This window comes from Odocoileus virginianus, unplaced genomic scaffold (genome assembly GCF_023699985.2).
Source record: "Odocoileus virginianus isolate 20LAN1187 ecotype Illinois unplaced genomic scaffold, Ovbor_1.2 Unplaced_Contig_17, whole genome shotgun sequence".
In the NCBI taxonomy this organism is placed as follows: domain Eukaryota; kingdom Metazoa; phylum Chordata; class Mammalia; order Artiodactyla; family Cervidae; genus Odocoileus; species Odocoileus virginianus.
Window position 1 is genome coordinate 1 of NW_027224334.1, and position 23276 is coordinate 23276.

The 23276-nt window shown below is 39.5% G+C and overlaps 1 protein-coding gene across 1 annotated transcript; it reads right to left on the reverse strand.

The window, feature by feature from the left end:
* Positions 1-4231: 4231 nt before the first annotated feature.
* Positions 4232-23087, reverse strand: RWDD1 (RWD domain containing 1). The gene is made up of 7 exons (XM_020894399.2): positions 23007-23087; positions 14929-14994; positions 12624-12754; positions 7946-8089; positions 7131-7263; positions 6590-6652; positions 4232-4521 (listed from the first exon to the last, which is right to left on the reverse strand). Exons 1-7 carry the CDS (start codon positions 23077-23079, stop codon positions 4400-4402), a joined length of 732 nt encoding a protein of 243 aa, XP_020750058.2. The 5' UTR covers positions 23080-23087; the 3' UTR covers positions 4232-4399.
* Between the last annotated feature and the right edge of the window lie 189 nt (positions 23088-23276).

The window sequence follows — 23276 nt, forward strand, 5'->3', positions numbered from 1 at the left end:
GAACAGAGAAATTCTCTTTATAGGAAAAAAGAAAACTGAAATAGCTATCAAATAAATGTAGACTTCAATTTATACATTTTTATTTATGGTGCCTCTTCAGGTTTTAAGTATTTCTAAAATCCACTTATAGAAAATAATATATAATACTGCATCCAGCTCCTGATTATTTCAGATCTCTTTGCTCATTCACTTCTGGGTCTCTTTTTTTCTACTTCTTTTTTTCCTTTACATATTTTAGGCATTTCAGTGCCCACTAACAGCTCAGGGAAAGTCAATGAATAGCAGTAAGAAAAATAAAAACTTACACTGGTCTTGAAGTTATTAAATAAGTTACATTTGAAAAATAATGGTCCCATAACTGAAAGATAACATAAAAAAAGAAATTTAAGGTTAATCTGTAAATTTTAATGAAAGTGAAGTTGAAAAAGTGAAAGCTGCTCAATCATATCCATCTCTTCATGACCACATGGACAGTATCCCACCAGGCTCCTCTGTCCATGGAATTCTCCAGGTCAGAATACTGGAGTGGGTAGCCGTTCCCTTCTCCAGGGATCTTCCCAACTCAGGGATCAAACCCAGGTCTCCCACATTGCAGGTGGATTCTTTACCATCTGAGCCACCAGGGAAGTCTAAGAATATTGAGGTGGGTAGCCGATCCCTTCTCCAAGGAATCTTCCCGATCCAGGAATCGAACCAAGGTCTCCTGCATTGCAGGAAGATTCTTTACCAGCTGAGCTACTATGGAAGCCATGTAAATTTTAATAATTTCTGCCAAATCCGATATCCTTTACTACAGAGGACTTTTCAGGTGTTGCAGTGATAAAGAATCTGCAATCCAGGAGACTCAAGAAACATGGGTTCAATCCCTGCATCAGGAAGGTCCCTTGGAGAAGGAAATGGTAACCTGTTCCAGTATTCTTGCTGGAGAATCCCATGGACAGAGGAGCCTGGCAGGCTATAGTCCTTGGGGTTGCAAAGAGTCAGACACGACTCAGCACACAAGTGCCTCACTGCACTGTATGCTCGGAGAGCCAATATACCTGTTGTGCATTGGGTACCTATTTACTATAGATGATATTATTTTTATAATTTAATGACTCTTACAAAAGGTTATTAAATATTCCATGTTGTTTTTATTTGCTATAATTTTGATGTTACATGTTTTACATAAACATGTTACATGTTACATAAATTTACATGTTACAGTTTAAAAGGGCACAATTTTAAATTCCACATCCATGAGAAGTGGAAAGTAACAGGCAAGTGTCGGCACCAGAAATTTAGAAAGAGCGAAAGGAAGAAAAACTATAAGGGACTAGGGTGGTGTTGCCATAGCAAATTTATTTTGACCAGTAAGATATGAATCATAATAAGAGATAGAAAGAAATATTCCATTATCCAGTCAATAGTATTTAAGCTTCTTCACATAATCCCAAAAATTAGGTTGGATATGACTTTCTGAGATTCCATATATAATGAGTATGAGCTGTATGTTTTGTTTTGTTTTGTTTCTTTCTGTGTCTGGTTTGTCTCAGTGGCATAATGTCCTCCAGGTCCATCCATGTTGTGGCAAGTGGCAGGATATCTTTCCTTTTTAAGGATGAGTAATACTCCACTACATAATTTATACTACAATTTCCTTTAGCTATATGTGTATGTATATCAAATCATCATGGTGTACTTTTTAAATATGTACAATTTTCATTTTAAAAATACAATAAAAACATTAGGTGGGTTAGAAACGATATTGTATCTCAATATATGAGAATAATGATGAAAGTGACATTTATTGGCCGGCACTGTTCTAAATGCTTGACTTCTATGATTTCATTTACTTCTCTCAGTGCCCCTATGAGGGAGGCATGTTGTGATCCCTGTCTTGTGAATGAGGGACCTAAGACCTGCCCAGACCTAACAGCCATGAATGGGGAGCCTGGAGGCACCTCCAGACCATCTGACTTCCTTCCTAGCCTCCTGTGGGACCCATTCGCAGCTGGGCCCCAGATGTCATATCAGTTTCCCCTAAAGCATGTTTCATTTCCCCTTCTCCCCATTATTGCTCTTCCCATCTTCACTTGGCCAAATCCCCTCCCTTAGAAACCATTCAGCTTTGCCACCGACCCACCCACCCTTCTCCCAGCCTGAACTGCCTAACTTCTGAACTGTATCATCTTCAAGAGTGGAAGATTTGGCAAATTGGGAAAACGACCTTTAGATGACCCATCTCTGTGTTGATCAGTCTTCTGGAAGGGGCTGAGGATCACAGCCATCTGGCCTGTGTCTGTTTACCCAGGCGGGAAGACAACCACGAGGCCATCTGAGGTCTGCTTCCAGATACAAGAGGTGGTGTCAGGAGGCAGATCGCGGTCCACACAGATGAGCACATGAAACAGCAGAAGCAAGTCCACGGAGCACCAGGCAGCCTGAACCCAAAGAATGAAGTTAGGAAGCACTAAGTCCAGGTTCCTGGCAACTAGTTTGCTACCAAAGAGGCCTTGGTGACAGACCCCGCTATGCTGGGAACACCTTTCAGAGGTGCCTCGAAGGTCAGGGCAATCTGGAGCAAGATAAGGAGGAGCTGCAGTTGGATCCACCCTGTAGAGCATAAAAAAATCTGCTTCCATGCTATACATGTAACCAGCGTGTCTCAACGTGTGTGAGCTTGTTTCTGCTCAAGGGGAAGTATTAGTTCTTGTGGGTGATCCTCAGGGCACTGCTGACCACTCTGGGAGATGCATCCTCGCCGAATGTTTGTGAAAAAGACTGACAGCCCTGTGCAGGAGATGTGTGGAGGTCCCTGGGTGGAGGCTGGGTGGGCAAAAGATGGGAAATGCTTTCCAGTCGTGGGGTCCCTGTGGCCCATTCTTTTGTTCTAGACCCTGCTGCAAGCTCTCTTCTCTTTGCTTCTCCTCCGCTGCCTGTCTCTGGCCCCCAAGCCAGGGTACCTGTCAGGGCGCATTTGACTGCATGGCACAAAAGTGCAAGTGAAAGCTGCTCAGTCGTGTCCAACTCTTTGTGACCCCACAGACTATACAGTCCACGGAGCTCTCTAGGTCAGAATACTGGAGTGGGCAGCCTTTCCCTTCTCCAGAGAATCTTCCCAACCCAGGGATCAAACCCAGGTCTCCTGCATTGCAGGCGATCCACTGAGCTCTCAGGGAAGCCTATAGAAAATGTATAAAACATAGACTTAAATGAGGGGCAAGTGTAATCATTCTTTACACTTCAGGGTCAAATCTTTATTGACCTCATGCTACACGGCTCACCACTGCTTTTCTTAACCTTAATCGAACCACTCTTTCAGGTTCTTAGGCAATTGATTAGCTACAGAAAGGATTTCACCTTAGGAAAAGCAAAATCTCACATAACAAACTTTTGGACTTCTCTTTGCATAGAAATACTGAATATTACTGCTTTAAAAATAAACATGGATACTGCCGCTCTGTGGGTATACGTTCTTGTACTTTTGAACACAGCCAGCCATTTGTAATAGCACAACTGCTTTCCTGTTGGGGTTAAGATTCAACACTCCAAAACTGCAGAGACTGGGTAACTTGCCTGAAGCCTGGCTCTCCTACCCAGAGCCCCTGAGTCAATCATTCCGTGTTATCATGGAGGTCTCGTGTGCATGAATGTGAATGCGTGCAGTGAACAATCCCATGAATTCAGATCCCTTCAGACTGGTCAGCTAGAAAAGTTGGAAACGTCACAATTTATAGGCTTGACAACTGTAGGACAGCGTTTCTTCATCAGGAGTGTGAGTCACAATCACTGTATCTCTGGCATGAGATCTCTCATAAGGCTCAGACTGAGGCTCAGTGTTCGTTAAGCTTCACTGAGAATGCTCTAGGAGTGCACTTTTCCATAACTCCAAAGATGATTCTGATTCAGGTACTATTATAGGACTAAAGTCCATTTTACTCCTGTTATATGAGGTTCTGGTTTTAAGACTTAAATTTATCATGTCTGAAGGCTAGAATTCAGGTTTCATGCCCTGCTCACTGAGTCTTCTAATATTTTACATGAATGAAAACCCTTAGGGTTTGAAAGTCACCACTGTCTCCACACAAAAATTCCTACTCCAGTTTCTTGTACATAAACCCACACTTGTGTTGAGCAGTGGCACATCTTCCAGCCTGGGTGTTTTCGGCAGGATCTCTTTCCAACACTAAATGGCTTTATAAACATGTGACCTTCTTCCCACCAATAAGAGGAAGTGAACATTTTAATATTTGAAATTTTTAAGATCAATTTATTAAGTTCAATGATGAAAGCCATCAGAAGAATATTCTCCTGAAAATTATTTTTTTCTTAGAAAAAAGAAAGGAAAATCAACACCCTCTCAGCATAGCCACAGATGCTGTGGCAGTCAAGCCTCTCTGCAGACGGGAATAGTCCATCAGTCGGTCAAGTCACTCTCCCGGTCAGCAGGATTGTAGTCTGGATCATCTTCATCGTCCTCCAGCTCCAAGTCATCCATTTCCTGGAACAAAGACTTATCTACCTCCACATTGTTTCCAGCTGTAAAAGACAGAAGATTTCCCCTTCATTCCTATACTCAGAAATAAAAGATACAACCCACTGGCAGGACCAAAGAGACTTCTTAGACATGCATCTGTAGTGCATGTGATGAAATCCTGAACTAGTACTGCAAATCAGAGCAGCGATGATCTGCACTGGTCAACAGAGAACATCTTCAGGCTTCCAGTTCATAGTCTAAAAAGATCCAACTACCAAATAGGCCTTCTTAGAATGAATTATTTATGATCCGGCATGTTGTAAGCTGGAGACGACCATGATACAAAGTTGATTATCACTGACCAGGAGACTTGTACCAAGAGTTCATCTCTTTCCATACTGGAGATATGTTTGTACATCATTAAAGCTCAACTATACACATAATCAGCTGACAAATTTATTTTGCTCTTCGCTCTCATCCAGCTCCCCTGTAACCAGTGGCATGCCTTTCCAAGATTCCAAATGTCTAAGCCCTACCAGAAGCAATACCCAGGTTTTGCATGAAATAACTTCATTCTTCAGTCTGTCTGTAGTACACAGAAGTAGGATATTACAGTACTCTTAAATCACCAAACGTTGTTCACCTTCCTTCCCTCTCAGACTCTAGTCCACTGACATTCAACTCAGTGAGAAGAAAGCCTGCTTCATGAAGCCTAAGAGCAGTTCAGTAATAAAATACAATTTGGTATGCTCAGGCCAAAGGGTCATTGACTAGGCCTGGGAGAGGAAGCAGTGGAGCCTTCACAGAGCAGATGACATCTGAAATATCTTCATGATAAATTTGAAACTACCCAGAAGAAAAGGAGCCAGGATGAAGCAATTCTAGGTAGAACATTATGCAAAAGCAGAGAAAAAAATTAAGACCTTGAATCCTTTTAATTGGAACACAAGATTCATGAAGAAAAACATCCAAAAATAACACAGATGAAGGCCAAATTGAAGGACCAAAGTAGGTCAACCCCTTCCTCTAAGCAGCAGAGAAGCACCAGAGGATTTTAAGGGAAGAAATGGCATGATTAAACATGGGTTTTAGAAATTCTGTCTCAGAGGTGGTAGCTACAAAGTAGGGAAGGGCAGTAGGAGGAAGAGACTGAGGAAGGGAAACAATGAAGCTACTACTAAAGTCCAGCTGAAAAATAACAAATTTTCAAATCACGAGGAAAGAGTCTAAAAGACATTTCAGAGGCAGAATCAACAGAGCACTTTTGGTAAGTTTTTGGCTATAAAGAGACACTTGATCCACCAAACAGGAAAGAGAGTCAAAAATGAGTAAAGAGAGTAAAACTTTTAAAAAGACATTTGATACTTAACCTTCTTCCCTTCTCCAAAAGGTAGCCCAGGAATACAATCAAAAGGCCAGAGGATCCCAGCAGGCACGATGGGCATGACAGAAGGATGATGGATACAGACCTCAGGGAGCTACTAGAGGGTGACTGAGTAAGGAGCTCTACATCTCAGAGACACTCAGTGGCCTCAAGCTCCATGAGGGCAAGGGACTTATCTGAAGTGTTCTCTGGCTCAGTGCCCAGGTCAGTGCCAAGCTGAGAGCAGGGATGCAGTAAATATTTGTGGATGGATGGAAATGAGTAGATGAAGACAGCAAGAGGATAAGGGTTAGGATAAAAAAGAGAAGGAAAGCACAAGGGACTAGATGTTCCAAAGACAGTAAGACTGGTGTGAAATATAAGACTTTCGGTTAGTTCCAGGTTTGCAGTCTTTATAAAGCTCCGTGACAGACCATGGGTTACAGCTCCTGTAGATTTGTGATACTGTAACTTTGAGGAAAACAGGTGATCTGAGTCACAGTGACCTGGTTTACCAAGTGTTACAGGTAAAAGTGACTATGTTGTTTACCTATTGCTATCTTTGATTTTTCTTATCACAAAACTTTTCAAAAATACACTGCCACAGTTTAATGTATAACCTGATCAAACATCAGAATTTATTCTTCAAAGTGTGTTTCTTTAGAGCCTTGGGAGGACAAATTTACATTAAGTTATCACTATGATTTTCATGGTTTAATATTGAAAATAGCACATTATGTACATATGGAATTCTAGTATTATCTTACCATCTTCCAAGAACTGGATATCAGATGTGTCAAGATTATGATCTGTTTCAAATAACTGTCTCCCTAAGAGAAATAAACATATTTAATTAGAATGGCATAGTTTTTCTCCATCTTCCCTACAACCCTTTAAAAGGTATAATAATTTTAAAAAGTTAGATATAAAAAAATCTGAAAAACCATTTTTCTGTGAATTTCAATAAATTGTATGAACTCAGTAAGTAGCTAAGAGGCATATGAAATGTACTGGCATTAAAATGGAACAAATAAAAGCTTAGTCCCAGAAAAACAAATGGGTTTGATTCCACCACTCTTAAGTCTTGTGATCCTAAGTCTTGGCAGCTATATCTGAAGATCTATCCATTTCAATAGATGAAAGATAAGCCATAAAAATTAATGATAATTACGTGTGAAGAAACATCATCATATGGAGATAACAATTATTTTCTTACAGATATCTATCCAAACGATCCTCTTACTATATAAGAAGTAATATAGGAGGGCTTAAAGGGAACAGGATATTGGGTGGGAGGTGGTGTCATACCACTTATTTTATTTTTTCCTGCTTGCTCTTCTCCCTTCATCCGTTTCTTTTTAATTTCCAAGAGTTCTGCATCAAACTTGGCCTTCCAATTTAAGAAATTCTCAATTGTAACAGGAGTACCATGGAATAATTGCTTAGGAAAGAAAAAACACATCACCAGATAAATGAAACAACAGAAAATAAAGCCTAATGAATTTCTAGACTAATGAACATAGCCACTGAGAGAAATCAAAGAGAATAATGGTTTCAAGTCCATAATATTTAGTCTGATTTCTATCTGCACTGGCTACTCTCATTGGTTTTGGCAGTTTACTCTAGAAAAGTCTGTTTTTATATTATTGCAAAAAACCAAGGATAATATGTGAGGTGTTCCCATTGTTATTCACAATTAAGAAGAAAGTTGCTATTGTCAACATTAATATGTTTAAATATACATCAATTTATAACACTAACATCCCTGCTTACCTTTTTTACTTCATTTTAGAATCTAAGGTTTTCTTAAATTCAGTAAATATTTAAATTATTCTCGCAGGAGCTGTATAATTCTAACCTTTACACTGTAAGTGAAATAATTTATATTTCTTGACTTTACCTGCATGCACTTTATTAACCTTTAACCAACTGATTGATCATTATTGTGTGATGCCCACCAAGTAAATGAGGGACCTTGTAAAATTTTACTTAGCAAAGCTTTATTAAATGTCACTTGTGCTTATTTTTGCAATTTCCTCTCAAATTACTGAAATTCCCAAAACAAAAACACCCCAAATGGCAGAGTTAAAGAATAATGAGAGAAAAGGCAACTTTAAAGGTACCTTCTCGGCTTCTTCCGCTTCTCTTTCTTTTTGTTTCTTTTCTTCTTCTCTTCTAGTTTTTATTTGATCTACTATTTCATTTAATTTCTCTTGCACAGCTGTCACTAAGGTGAAGATCATCACCATACCAAGGTTTTCTTCTGCCTATGTAACCAAAAAAGAAAAAAAAAAGATTGTAGTCAGAAAAATAAAAACAACTAACCAGTGGTGGGGGGGAGGTGTTTTAGCATAATCACTGCACTCATGCATTTATAATATGATCACTAATTCAGTTACATCATCAGTTCAGACTCTTGGATCATTTACGACAGAGGATGAGATGGTTGGATGGCATGACCAACTCAATGGACATGAGTTTGAGCAAGCTCTGGGAGTTGCTGATGAACAGGGAAGCCTGGCGTGCTGCAGTCCATAGGGTCGCGAAGAGTCAGACACAACTGAGCAATTGAACTGAACTGATGTGTGTGTGTGTTTGTGTGTATACATATAAAGTAAAGTGAAGTGAAAGTCACTCAGTTGTGTCTGACTCTTTGTGACCCCATGGACTATACAGTCCGTGGAATTCTCCAGGCAAGAATACTGGAGTGGGTAGCCTTTCCTTTCTCCAGGGAATCTTCCCAACCCAGGTCTCCCACATTGCAGGCAGATTCTTTACCAGCTGATCCACCAGGGAAGCCCATATACAACATCTTAAATTTTAAAAGTCTTATAACTTGTTATATTCAACTGAAAATAGGTATTTCAATAAATTCTATGTAGTAATCATATATGTAGGTAGAATTCAGAAAACCTTTTTCTACAGTAGCTAACACAGTTCTCCAGCATATAGTCATCATTTTAGCTTTAAATCATTACAAGAAGAAAGAAAAAAGATACATAAAGATAAATCAGAAAAGTGTCTACATTGTTATTATGTTAGAAAATCATTTTGCCTTCAAAATTCAGGTTAGTGTCACAGCTCTCAAAATATCCCCAAAGAACTAAAATGATGATAACATGCTAGATACTGCTAAATGCTGTAGGAAAAAGTTTTCTGAATTGACACCAAGTGTCAATAAGCAGTTATACCTGACTAATGAGATTAAGAATAATCTTTATTTTCTTCTTCATTGTTTTCTGTATTTTCTGAGTTTGTTTGTAATATAAATTATTTTGATAACTAAAAACTAATACAACTAAGAAAAAAGATACAAATATGCCCTTAGTACCTCTGATCTCAGGTAAGTATCAGAAATCAAAACTTCATTTTTGAAAGAAAGGATTTTGAATATAAATAAAATATAAAATGCATATTAACAAAAATCACTCAAATCAAGAAACTTATATTAATACATGAGTGACTAAATACAGTGTATTGTTCCAGGCTTTCTACAATGTTTCCAAATGAAGTACTTTAAACTAAATGATATAGAAATAATATGACTTCACACTGGGTAATGAAGTGAACAGAACCTAGAATCAGCATAAATTAATGTTTGATATATCTTCTTTCACTCCCCATTCTCTAACAGCTCCAGATATTTTTAAAATGTCAACAGTGAGAGCACCCACAGTTCTTGAAATATACTAGTCATATTTACAGTGGAGACATTTTCTGTCAGTTCTTCTTTTTTTTTTTTTTTTTTTAATTTTTATTAGTTGGAGGCTAATTACTTTACATCATTACAGTAGTTTTTGTTATACATTGATATGAATTAGCCATGGATTTACATGTACTCCCCATCCCGGTCCCCCCTCCCACCTCCCTCTCCACCCAATCCCTCTGGGTCTTCCCAGTGCACCAGGCCCGAGCACTTGTCTCATGCACCCAACCAAGGCTGGTGATCTGTTTCACCCTAGATAATATACATGTTTCAATGCTGTTCTCCTGAAACATCCCACCCTCGCCTTCTCCCAGAGTCCACAAGTCTGTTCCATACATCTGAGTCTCTTTTTCTGTTTTGCATATAGGGTTATCGTTACCATCTTTCTAAAGTCCATATATATGTGTTAGTATACTGTAATGGTCTTTATCTTTCTGGCTTACTTCGCTCTGTATAATGGGCTCCAGTTTCATCCATCTCATTAGAACTGATTCAAGTGAATTCTTTTTAATGGCTGAGTAATATTCCATGGTGTATATGTACCACAGCTTCCTCATCCATTCGTCTGCTGATGGGCATCTGGGTTGCTTCCATGTCCTGGCTATTATAAACAGTGCTGCGATGAACATTGGGGTGCATGTGGCTCTTTCAGATCTGGTTTCCTTGGTGTGTATGCCCAGAAGTGGGATTGCTGGGTCATATGGCAGTTCTATTTCCAGCTTTTTAAGAAATCTCCACACTGTTTTCCATAGTGGCTGTACTAATTTGCATTCCCACCAACAGTGTAAGAGGGTTCCCTTTTCTCCACACCCTCTCCAGCATTTATTGCTTGTAGACTTTTGGATAGCAGCCATCCTGACTGGCGTATAATGGTACCTCATTGTGGTTTTGATTTGCATTTCTCTGATAATGAGTGATGTTGAGCATCTTTTCATGTGTTTGTTAGCCATCTGTATGTCTTCCTTGGAGAAATGTCTGTTGAGTTCTTTGGCCCATTTTTTGATTGGGTCATTTATTTTTCTGGAGTTGAGCTGGAGGAGTTGCTTGTATATTTTTGAGATTAATCCTTTGTCTGTTGCTTCGTTTGCTATTATTTTCTCCCAATCTGAGGGCTGTCTTTTCACCTTGCTTATAGTTTCCTTTGTTGTGCAAAAGCTTTTAAGTTTCATTAGGTCCCATTTGTTTATTTTTGCTTTTATTTCTGAAATTCTGGGATGTGGGTCATAGAGGATCCTGCTGTGATTTATGTCGGAGAGTGTTTTGCCTATGTTCTCCTCTAGGAGTTTGATAGTTTCTGGTCTTACATTTAGATCTTTAATCCATTTTGAGTTTATTTTTGTGTATGGTGTTAGAAAGTGTTCTAGTTTCATTCTTTTACAGGTGGTTGACCAGTTTTCCCAGCACCACTTGTTAAAGAGGTTATCTTTTTTCCATTGTATATCCTTGCCTCCTTTGTCGAAGATAAGGTGACCATAGGTTCGTGGATTTATCTCTGGGCTTTCTATTCTGTTCCATTGATCTATATTTCTGTCTTTGTGCCAGTACCATACTGTCTTGATGACTGTGGCTTTGTAGTAGAGTCTGAAGTCAGGCAGATTGATTCCTCCAGTTCCATTCTTCTTTCTCAGGATTACTTTGGCTATTCGAGGTTTTTTGTATTTCCATACAAATTGTGAAATTATTTGTTCTAGTTCTGTGAAAAATACCATTGGTAGTTTGATAGGGATTGCATTGAATCTATAGATTACTTTGGGTAGTATAGCCATTTTGACAATATTGATTCTTCCAATCCATGAACACGGTATATTTCTCCATCTGCTTGTGTCCTCTTTGATTTCTTTCATCAGTGTTTTATAGTTTTCTATGTATAGGTCTTTTGTTTCTTTAGGTAGATATACTCCTAAGTATTTTATTCTTTTTGTTGCAATGGTGAATGGTATTGTTTCCTTAATTTCTCTTTCTGTTTTCTCATTGTTAAACAAGTGTATAGGAATGCAAGAGATTTCTGTGTGTTAATTTTATATCCTGCAACTTGACTGTATTCGTTGATTAGCTCTAGTAATTTTCTGGTAGAGTCTTCAGGGTTTTCTATGTAGAGGATCATGTCATCTGCAAACAGCGAGAGTTTCACTTCTTCTTTTCCTATCTGGATTCCTTTTACTTCTTTTTCTGCCTGTCAGTTCTTCTTAGAAAAACAAACAAAACTAGGACTTCTGCTTTTAAGATGGTGGAGTAAGATTTTATTTGCCCTCCCTACTCTCTCCTGTGAAGAATCTATGAAAACTCTACCCAAGTAAAACAGAGCTTTAAATATCCACCAACCTAGACTGTGACTAGCCCGAACCATTTGAGAACTAGCCAGGTAAGAACTTTCCAATACCCATTTTTTCTTCCAGGTAAACACCTGCTCTTGGAAGGGTCATGAACCATTATTGCTGTTCATAAGTTTAGGGAGCAAGAGAGATAGGAAAAAAAAAAATCAATCACCACTCCTCTCACCAAATTTCAGGTTAACTAGACTGCAACAGATCACAGGGCTTAGGAGTTTTACTTTTTTTTAAGTTAGGATTTTTTAAGTGTGCATGGGACTAGACATTCTGAAAACCAAATTATGATTGTGTTATAACTTACTGTACCTAATTGAACTTTTTATCACCTAAAAGTCACAGGGCTTTTTATCACCTAAAAGTCACTGGGCTGAGTTTCAAACAAGGGTATAGGGAGAACTTCTCTTATTCAAATTTTAAAGGTACTGCTGCTGCTGCTGCTAAGTTGCTTCAGTCATGTCCAACTCTGTGCGACCCCATAGACGACAGCCTACCAGGTTCCTCCGTCCCTGGGATTCTCCAGACAAGAACACTGGAGTAGGTTGCCATTTCCTTCTCCCTTTAAAGGTACAGGAGGGAACAATAATAAAGATGCTTTCTGAATATGTGTGTGTGTGTGTGTGTGTGTGTGTGTGTGTATACACATACATCATGAATTCTGCTTGTTCAGTACACTCATTATATATATTTAATTTTCTGACTCAAGATTAATATATAATATTTAAGGCCAATAAAATAATGCCATTACAAAACGTGTTATTTCCTTACCTGTAATGCTAATAATTTTAAAATGTCTGCTACATCATTATCTTCTAGATTTAACTGGGCGAATATTTCATAAAGGGGAGCTTCATCTGGGTATTTTTCACTGTATGTAAACTTGAGGGTTGTCTGGACAGCTAAAGACATAAGAGAAGATATTAATACAAATACCTTAATATGTAGAGAGAGGTCAGAATCTTTGTTGAATTAGTAATTAATTTACATTGTGTCAATGAAAAGTAGCACAAAAGATTCTCCTACAAAAGGAAAACAGGGTTACTATGAGACCAGATAATCATTAACATATACAACTTGTACCACAAGTATAGGTAAAAACAAATCACAGGAATACCAAAGATCACATCTAACACAGGAAATACATTTGCTACTTATGGGTATTTTATCTTACTGCATGTCAGAGAAAGAGGATGAAGAAGACACTGCTTTTGAAACCCTCCTTAAGATGAGCAAAAGGCAGTGAATACGACACACGGAAAGAGTGCCAACGCAGGCTCATTTCCAGGCCTCTCCCAGAGCCGGCGCCCGGCGCAGAAGCTCTGACTTTGGCTGCACAGTCCACACTGCTATCGGCACAATGCCAGCAGATCATTGCCACGGCGTTGCTAGAGGACACAGCTGTAGACTGGACAGTTTGAGAGGCTGTCTGCGAAACTTTTAACCTGACTCACTGACACATTCCCCCCAAGTCTTTGGCCTGTGCCAGCTCACAGATATGACATTGGTATAGGCGTGACATTCTTAAAGGCACCTAAGTGTGAAGTATCTCTCTGCAACCTAGTCTGATGAATTCTCAATTTTGCCAGGCAATCTAAAACTGAGCAGTAGTGCTAAATATTTTTTGTTAAAACCTATTTGTCAACATGACCCTTTGTCTCCATTTTGCCTTTCCTGTAACTCATATTTTAATTACTAAAACCTCCTGCTTTTGATGATTTAAACTAAGATCTAGATTTCTCTCCATGGGAATGGGAAAAAAAAAAACAAACGGTCAAAATCTGCTCGCTTGGTATTTTTGTGTATGATATCAACAAAGAATTTTATGAATCAACAGATATAAGATAGAACGTTAGGTAAGAAATATAGAGTGTCTTTTGGCACTTTTCTTTCTTTTTTTAATTAACACATTTCTAAATTTTATTGCTAGCACAAGTTTTCTTTTTTTTTTTTAATTTATTGATTCCACTATACGATGTAACAGAAATTCATTACATAAAATTTAGCAACATATTAAAGGAAAAAAAAAATCAATAATGATTCCATCCTCAGAAAGAGATTACTGTTACCATTTTGGTATCTTTAAAGTATCTTAAAAGTACTATTAAAAGGATACTTTATCTCTCTATGCATATAGTCTTTTAAACAAAATGTCACAGGCTCCTCATGTGTAATTGACTTTATATATATAAATAAAATCCATCTATATAAATATGTTAATAACTGTATCCAGTATCTCTTTATTTCAGATTTCAGTAATATCAGTATTAACCTCATTTTCAATTCTATAAGACAGATTTAGAATTATCAAGTGATACCACTAAAATTGGTGTAACTGACTACTCATGACAGAATTTTAGTTGACTAGCTTAACAGGAGAAAAAAAAAATTCTTGGGGTTAATGCCAACTTACATAACATTTTTATCAAATTACAATATTAATTGAACTTGACCAAAGCAGAAATAAACTTAAGATACGCCTCCCCCAACATGTGCCAAATTAATTTAATTTTATTAGTTTTATAACTCCCTTATTTCAATTTGTATATTTGTCTTAGTTTGACAGTTATATAATATTGCTTTTTATCTGGCTTTATGTATACACATATTTAAATAACAGTACACTATCCAATCTAAAAAGACAGAGGGAAAATGCAGGTAGGTATTTATCCAGCCCAGTTTATAACAACAAATGTCTAGTAAGCAATCTAAATATCCAAAGAGGAAAAAAGTCAATGGCATGCCATGGAAAACCACACAACCACTACATTATGTGTGTGAAGTCTTATTGACAAAAATTTCCTCCCCTTTCTCTACCTGCTATATTGTTAACATTTCTGTTTCACTTTTAAAAATTAAGCTTTTTCTGCCAGAAAATCTCCTTGATTTCCTCTGTTTCTCCAGAAGTCACTATTATATGGGAAATACTAGTTAGAAACATGTTAACAATCATACTAAATTCTTAACAGCACCTTAGCAACTCCATAACATCCAATGGCCTGCTAAATGGCTGTGGAATGAATAAAATTCCTGAGAGAAGTGTAGAAAACCCAAAAGTATTTTTGAGTAGACTTACTTTCATCATTTTCTCCAGCCTCAGATGTCACAGTAATGGTGAAGCTGGGTGGATTTTCTGATAATACTGCAAGAAAATATACACAGAGGTTAAGTTATTAACATAAGGCACAAGCTTTTCCTTATTAGCAAAATACCAATTCCCAGTTCTAGAAACTGATCCCTAGCCTGTATTCCCATTTCCACAATACAGACTTAATAGTAACAGTTCAGATGATAAAACATCCATCAATTTCTATTTAAATCTAGGGTTTTCTTTAATCTGGGAAAAAAATACCTGATATTCTCTTGGAGTTTTATCAATTAAGTAATTTATATTTTAATTCAAAGTTTCCACCCACACATGGAAAGTCACATTCTAAAAAATTTCCAAATGAAATGGCAAAAAAAAACAAGTTTGATGTTTCTCATCAGAACCTACCCACTCATAAATACTCAGTATTATCACTAAGTTTTATACTTATATATTTTGAAACACAATTCAGAATCTCTATGACAATCAGTAAGTACCAGTTTGTAAGAGTTTGTATCTTCTAGATATCTCTTTCTCCCATATTGTCTCTAAAAACTTTGTTCTTTCACGGAATTACAAAATTATCCATGAATTCAAATATCAAATTACTTCCAATTTGTTAAGCAAGGCATGTCAATCAGCATTTATGCAAACAAGAAAGCTTTATATGCTGTTTTACTGCCTGATGTCTATCTGATACTATTTATCTGTTTATGATCTATTCCCCAACAAGAATACTCTAAGAACTCTGAGAACTGTTGGATCAGTGCCAGGCAGTATCTAGAAACTCAATAAATTCTGGCTCAATGAAAGATCTAAACAATAAAAGGAGAAAGACAATAATAAATAAAACTCATATTTGAAACCATCAGAAAACTAAAGAAGGAAAATTCAAGCCACCCTTGACTACTGCTGAGCCCACAAAAGTCTGCACTTCACTCCAGGCCTGGGAAGCACCAACCCCTACCCTATCAAGGTTAACAGCTCAGCAGGCTCTTTCTGACAAGGGGCTCCCTGAAGACGTCACCATGAGAAGGACTCAGCTTTTCCTACTCAGCAACTTCTGAAGTCCTCATAAATATTCATTATTGATAAAATTTTCAAGACATATGCCCTCATTCTAATTGAAGTTTGGAAGTACCTGAAGCAATGAGGAACACCTATGACTAGTAGAGAGGGTTTGTCAGAAAAGAAAAAAGACTTACTGGATGAATATTTTAATAGGTCTCGGGCTGTCCAGCCTATGTTGAAAAAGCCCCTAAAAGGCAATTATAGTAGTAAAGCTTTTATGATACGACTGGCCCTACCTTTTTTTCCTAACAAATGTGTGTAAAATATATTAGATGTATTTCATCCCCATTTTTTTCAGAACCAACTTTAGCACTTACATGTCATGAAATATAAACATTGCAACTACAGAAATAAGGCTTCAATGAGGCTGTAATTTAGGGGAACCTATACCCAATAACAGCTCACATTTACTGAGCATTACTTTGCACTTGTGCTCTTCTATGCATTTACACAAAATCCTTTATTTCTCACACCAAAATGGTGATTTTATACTATCATCATATTTTACCAAATTTAAGATGCCATCAAGTATATGATGCACCCTACTTTATGCACCACTAAGAAAGAAAAAAGGAACTGCCAAATAAACTATGATATGTAGTCAACTGTAAGACAAATTCAGACTTCAAAGATGTTTAAATGTTAAGATGTCTTAGAATCAATTAAATACAGTATCATTCAAATTTTATAGATGTGGAAACAGGGATAAAAAAGCTTTTAAATTATGTGCCCAAAGCTATACAACTAGTAACTGGCAGGACTAAATAAACTGTATAGAATTTCATCTAAAAAGAAAATAATAAATCCAGCTGAGAAATTCCAGGGAAGTCATTGGAGCTAGGTGGTGGATTAAGGCATACTCTGTAAGGAGAGATGGAGAAAAGGAATGCAGGTTAGAGTAACATGGCAGCAAGGGTATAATGGTAAGAGAGCTTAAGGAACATACAAGGAATTAGAAATTATTCCACTGGTGGATGTATGTGGCGAATAAAACAGGTTGAAAATAAACAGCTGAAAGTTTAGTGTGGATAGTGATAGCTTTTTTTAGTGGTAGTAATAAGGTCAGAATTCTATTTCTAAACACAGAAGTTAAATCCAGCAACAGTTAAATCCAGCAACAGTACATAAAACAGAAGGAGAAAAACAAGACGAGAGGCAGGATGAAACCAGAGAGCCACTGAAACTGTCCCAGCAAAGTCAATGAGGTTCTGAACTAGGCTGGTAACAATGGAAACAGGGAACAGGAAGAAACTGAAGATGGTGATGGGGGACAACCTGAATTTGCAGGCAGGACCATGAACAAAAACAAGGACTAGAAATGAAAGACCAGACATATTTGAAGGACACAGGGTACTTTCAGCTGAAAATATCAAGTATGCAATCAGAAATGGGCAAATGACACTGAACAAAGTTGGGCTGGAATTTAATTTGGGATCATCCACAGAGAGGTAACAGGGAAAGCCATTTGACTAAATGAAATCACCAGAGAGAACGCAGAGAGAGAAAGAAGGGCCAGGATCAGCTGTGTAAGGAGTCCTAAACTTGGGGAACAAAAGCAAGAGGAGGAAATAGTTCCAGAGATTGAAAGAAAAGCAGTCATGACAGGTCAACCCTCAAGATAAGCCCAAGTACCCAGAGATGCAGGTCTAAGGCAGGACCTCCAGTGCGCCACGTGTCTGAGGAGCTATGGGTGAGGGTACCGGAGAAGGAGCCTGTAAGGTCACACCGAAAGCCCTGTCAAGGCGCTTAGTGCCGGGCCCCTGCACACGTGTCAGGCCTCATTTTCTGTGTCTCTCACTTTACCTTCTAACTATACGGAACTACCTGTCCTTTGCACACATGGCTCTCACATGTGCCGCCTCCCAGAGTCTTGTTTATGTAACTCCACATCACCCCCCAGCTCTCCAAAACAACTCAGACGCCTCTCCCTCAGTTCCCGCTGCATTCTATATATACCTCCATGAAAGAATCATCCCTTCTGTTGTAAATTACTTATCTGATGTCTTTGCCCAAGAGACTGAGCTCCTAACAGTACATACAGTAAACATCTGGCAAGTGAGGAAACCATTTGGTAAATGAGGACAGGGGAATGCTAGCAAGAACATCACTGAACTGCCTGACCATGATGAATAAGATAAAAGCTGAGAAACTACCAATCCATGAAAATTTGTGATGAGAGCCATGTTCAGTAAAAGCCTGAAAATGAAAGAACTTAAGGGCTCCAAAGTTTATGGATGGAAAGAGGAATTTCAGAGGTGAAAATTTTAAAGATGGCATTTCCAAGCTGTGACTATCGCCCCATGCAGTTGGAGGAAATAGAAATCAAAACTGTTTGTTGATAAAGAGAGGAGTTATGAAGAAGTATCAGAAGCAGCAGCAACTAAGATGGCAAATTTCCAGGAAACAGTATCTTGTATTTGTTTAACAGTTATAAAGTATCCACACTCGTATTAGTGCTGTGTCCAATGCTTTTTGACCCTGCGGACTGTAGCCCACCAGGCTCCTGTCTATGAATCCTCCACGAGAGAATACTGGAGTGGGTTTCCATTTCCTCCTCCAAGGGATCTTTCCGATCCAGGGATCAAACCTGAGTCTCCTTCATCTCCTACACTGGCAGGTGGATTCTTTACCACTGCGCCATCTGGGAAGCCCCTTGGTGGAAGCTCCCCTGGAGAAGAGAAGAGCTACCCACTCCAGTAGTTTTGCCCGGAGAACTCCACGGACAGAGGAGCCTGGTGGGATACAGTCCATGGGGCTGCAAAGAGTCAGACATGACTGAGCGACTAACTCTTTCACACTTACATTATTCCTTATTAAACAGATAAGGAAGCTAAGGCTTAGAGAGGTTATATGATTTGTCCAAGGACAGAGAGCTTATACCCACTGCACCAAATTGCCATTACAAAGAAAAAATGGTGAATCAGGAACAAAGATTTTGGAGAACAATGCTAATTTCTGCAATAGCCACTCTCCCCTTCTTCCAGTTATACCATTTTCAACTGAGTGTACTGCCCATTCAGAATAAAAACTGTCATTCCCAGCCTCCTCCCAGTTAGGTCTCACCAAATGACTGAGTTACAGCCAATGGGATAGAAGGAAGTAAGTCCTTTGATAGTTTTTGAGGAAATTTCCTTAAGGAACTGCTGTCTTTTACTTCTCCCCCCCCCCCGACCTCCCCCCACCCCAACTTCATTCCTTTATCTATCTTACTGCCTGGAAAAGGAATGCTGCCATCCTCACCATGAGGATGAGACTACATCTTAGGGATGACAGAGAACTAGGAAGAAGACTGGGTCCCTGAAGAAATCTTGAACTAGAGCTACACAAGTCTCATTTATGTGCAAGAGCAATAAACTTTTACCTTTTAAAAACCAGCTATTTGGGGTTTTCTGTCATAGCTAAACTTAATTTAAAAAAAAAAAAACAGAAAATGAAAAGGGATAATATTCCAAAGCTTGGAGGTTACTAAAATAGGGAAACTTACTTAACTGGACTTGCAAAGATGAATTATTCCTGAGTTCTCATGAAGTGATAATCCTATTCCAATCCATTACTACTGTACTGTGAGCTGAGGCAAGTTGAGGATTAGCTTTCACTAAAGAGACCAGTCCATCCTAAAGGAAATCAACCCCAAATATTCATTGGAAGGACTGATATTGAAGCTGAAGTTCCGATACAGGGGCCACCTGAAGTGAAGAGCTGACCAACTAGAAAAGACCCTGAGGCTGGGAAAGATTGAGGGCAGAAGGAGAAGAGGGTGACAGAGGATGAGATGGTTGAATGGCATCACTGATTCAATGGACATGAATTTGGGCAAACTCCGGGAGATAGTGAGGGACAGGGAGGCCTGGTGTGCTGCAGTCCATGGGGTCACAAAGAGTCAGACATGACTTAGCAACTGAACAACAACAACAAAGAGACCAGATATCCAGCACTGTGAGTGGATCAAAATCCTTTTGAAAGAGAGAATAAAGTTGTTGGGCACTGTGCAAGGAACCAGTGGAGGGGCAGATGACGGTAAACTAGACAAAACTAAGAATTGTGTCAAGAGCAGAGAAAATGGAGATAGTAGCTGATAGGTACACTAAAGGGACGCACAAATGACAGGTTTTCACACAAAAAAACAGATCAGCCCATTTTAAAGGAAGTCCCTATGGGTCTTAGAGAACAACTGTCCTAGAAAAACTGCTTTCACAAGATGACTTCTGCCCGGTGTCTAAATGCAATTACAACTGTTAAGCTCATGGCTGTTAACTCAGAGGTACTAACACAAGCAAATAGAGGATTACATACTCCACTTTGTAAGATCAAACAGAATTAAGGGAACCTGACTTTTGTTTAGCCTGAAGCTAACCAGTTTGATCCAACAAAACTCCCCATATATAGCCAGAGACTTTGATACAGAAATGGAAATAACCAAATTCAACTATCTTAGCAGGATCTTGTCAAGTGAAGCACAACTGAAAGAGAAAGTGCTATCAGGAGCGTCTATGTATATTTTAGAAGACTAGTTGTTAGGACGACTGGATTAGTGTGCAATCAAGTTACAGAGTGGACACAAAGAAGAAACTGTATTATGATCTGTTATAATTCATGACAGAGGCAACATTGGGCCAAAAGTTCTCTGCAGATAGCCAGGAAATCAGTTCTCAAGTCAGGTTAGGTCTATGTGCCTAGGACTACAGCTGGATGAATGGTGCCTCTTCAGCCTCCACAAGGGGGCCATGATGCACTCTATCATTTATTTTAAAAATTATATACACACACACATATATATATATACATACACACACACACACACACACACTTATTTCATCAACAGCATTGAGCATTTACCAAATCTAATATTCAATGAAATTCAACATGAGATTTGAAAACTACCAATTATTGTTCCTTGGCAAACTATTACAAACAAGCTCTCTTTCTTAAACCAGGTATGAAAATACTAAAGTATGAAATCATCAACACATAAGAAAGCTATAAAAAATAGTATACCTTGCAAATCCTCAAAAGATTCCAAAAGACCAAACACAGAAATAAATGACTCCAAAGTCCGCTTGCCTTTGCCTTGAGATTTCATACAGAAGTTGACCAAAGTTCCTAAGTAACTATAAATCAGGACAGCTCATTTTAACTTATTTAATGCAACTGTAGGGGTGCTGCTATGAATTAAGAGACAGAAGGGCTCAGCTAATACTGCAGAGTACTTGAGGCGTCCAAGATCCACAAATTTTCTTTTTTTAACTTGACTCAGAATTCTCAAGCACTTTTGCATCTGACAAGAATTTCACATACTCAACTATATCAGAGCCTAGTACGATGTGAAAGAACCATCCAATTATTTTGGGGTTAAAATGTATCACTTTTACAAATGTTTATAAGCACAATATTTAATGAGTATACCTCAATGTCCAAAGAAATGAGAAGAACACATCTTGTGCTTTCTTAAGTCTGCCTATGCTGTGTTCATGCCTGTCCCATTTCCAATGTATCAGAAATGACCAAACGTCACGATTCAGAGTCTGTCCAACAACTGACCCTACATTCTGTTTTATTTAGACATTGATACATAAGCAAGGATAGAGAAGGGAGCCAGACTCCATACACACTCACCCAGTTAATGACACTCTCAAACCCCTCTTCACTCATCCCCTTAACATCCTCACAGCACAGCTGTACTGCTGAAGAGAGAACATGAACAGGACTGGAAGTATACAGGGAGAGCTGAGAGACAAAGCCCTGTTGGCAAAGCAGAACAAAATTTGCTACCATTGCAAGCAGTGATCAAAGGGTAGAGCTAAGAAAACTAAGCTAAACAACGACAAGGGAGAGGGGCTGGAGTTTATGAGTTAAAATAACATGACCTTACACTCTGAATTCTGAGTCAGTGAAGGACGGGATAAGGAAGGTAAGTCCCACAAACCTAGGCTATACACGCTCATATTGGCTTTATTAGATCACCTCTCAAAACCTGACTCTTATTACCAGTCCTGCTACTAACTTGCTGGCCAACCCAGAGCCACCCGCTTGCCTTTCCTGAGCCTCCATTACCTTGCCTCTGGCAAGAGGAAGCCAGGCTGCTAAGTCACTTCAGTCGTGTCCGACTCTGTGCGACCCCATAGACGGCAGCCCACCAGGCTCCCCCGTCCCTGGGATTCTCCAGGCAAGAACACAGGAGTGGGTTGACATTTCCTTCTCCAATGCCTGAAAGTGAAAAGTGAAAGTGAAGTCGCTCAGTCCTGTGGGACCCTCAGCGACCCCATGGACTGCAGCCTTCCAGGCTCCTCCGTCCATGACGTCTAATATCCTACTACAAGCCTACCTACCTGTGATCTTACAGTGGACCTGGAATTTGAGCCAACTCATTCATTGGGCAATCTGCAGAATCTCAGAACATTAAAAAATAAAAAAGAAGAGAAGAGAAAAACGACAAACTTCGGGGACAAAACAACTCTCAAAACTGATCCTGGGTAACTTTGAGAATTCTGAATCCTCAAACTTTAAAACACCAAATATGAGAAAAGAGCCTGAATGATGGTTAAAATGTGAAAACTGACACTTCTGCGGCTCTGGAAAGACTACTCCCACTTGGAGTACCTTCATTCGTGTGTTTCACTAAACCTCACGCTGCTGTTAGTTCAGATCAGTTCAGTCGCTCAGTCGTGTCCGACTATTTGCGACCCCATGGACTGCAGCGACACAGAAACCAAAGTGCACCCGACTGAATTCCAGGCCTGACACTCCAGGGACCTTGCTAGCCTCGCCCGGACTTTCAGATTTCAAGGAATTAGCGGAGAAGAGAAAACAGCCGTAGAGTCACTAGTAAACGCCTGATCACTTCAAGAGAAGAGCTACAGGAGAGAGTGGCGAGCGAGGTGGCCACGCGGCCTGGCTGTTCCCTTCTCCATCCTGGCCGGGGATTTCGAGGGCCGTGGAGGCGGCGGCCCGTCCCACTCCACCCCGGGTAGCTGCGGGCCTGCGGCCGCGGAAGTCACCTGTGAAGGAGTCAGGGTAGATGGACTCCAGAGCCTCCAGCTCGTTGCGCTGCTCCTCGCCGTAATCTGTCATCGCGGCCCTCGCTGCAGCCCATGGATCGCCCAGACACCCAGGCGGCGTGCTGCAGCCTGGACCGCGGCCGCGCTGGGAGAGCAGGCAGCCGCTGGGCGGGCGCAGGCGCAGAGTCCCAGGCGGAGAGGCCTGGGGCCCACAGCCAGGCTGGGCCTGCTGAGCAACAACCCCACGCCGGCCTCCGCCTGCTCCCTAGT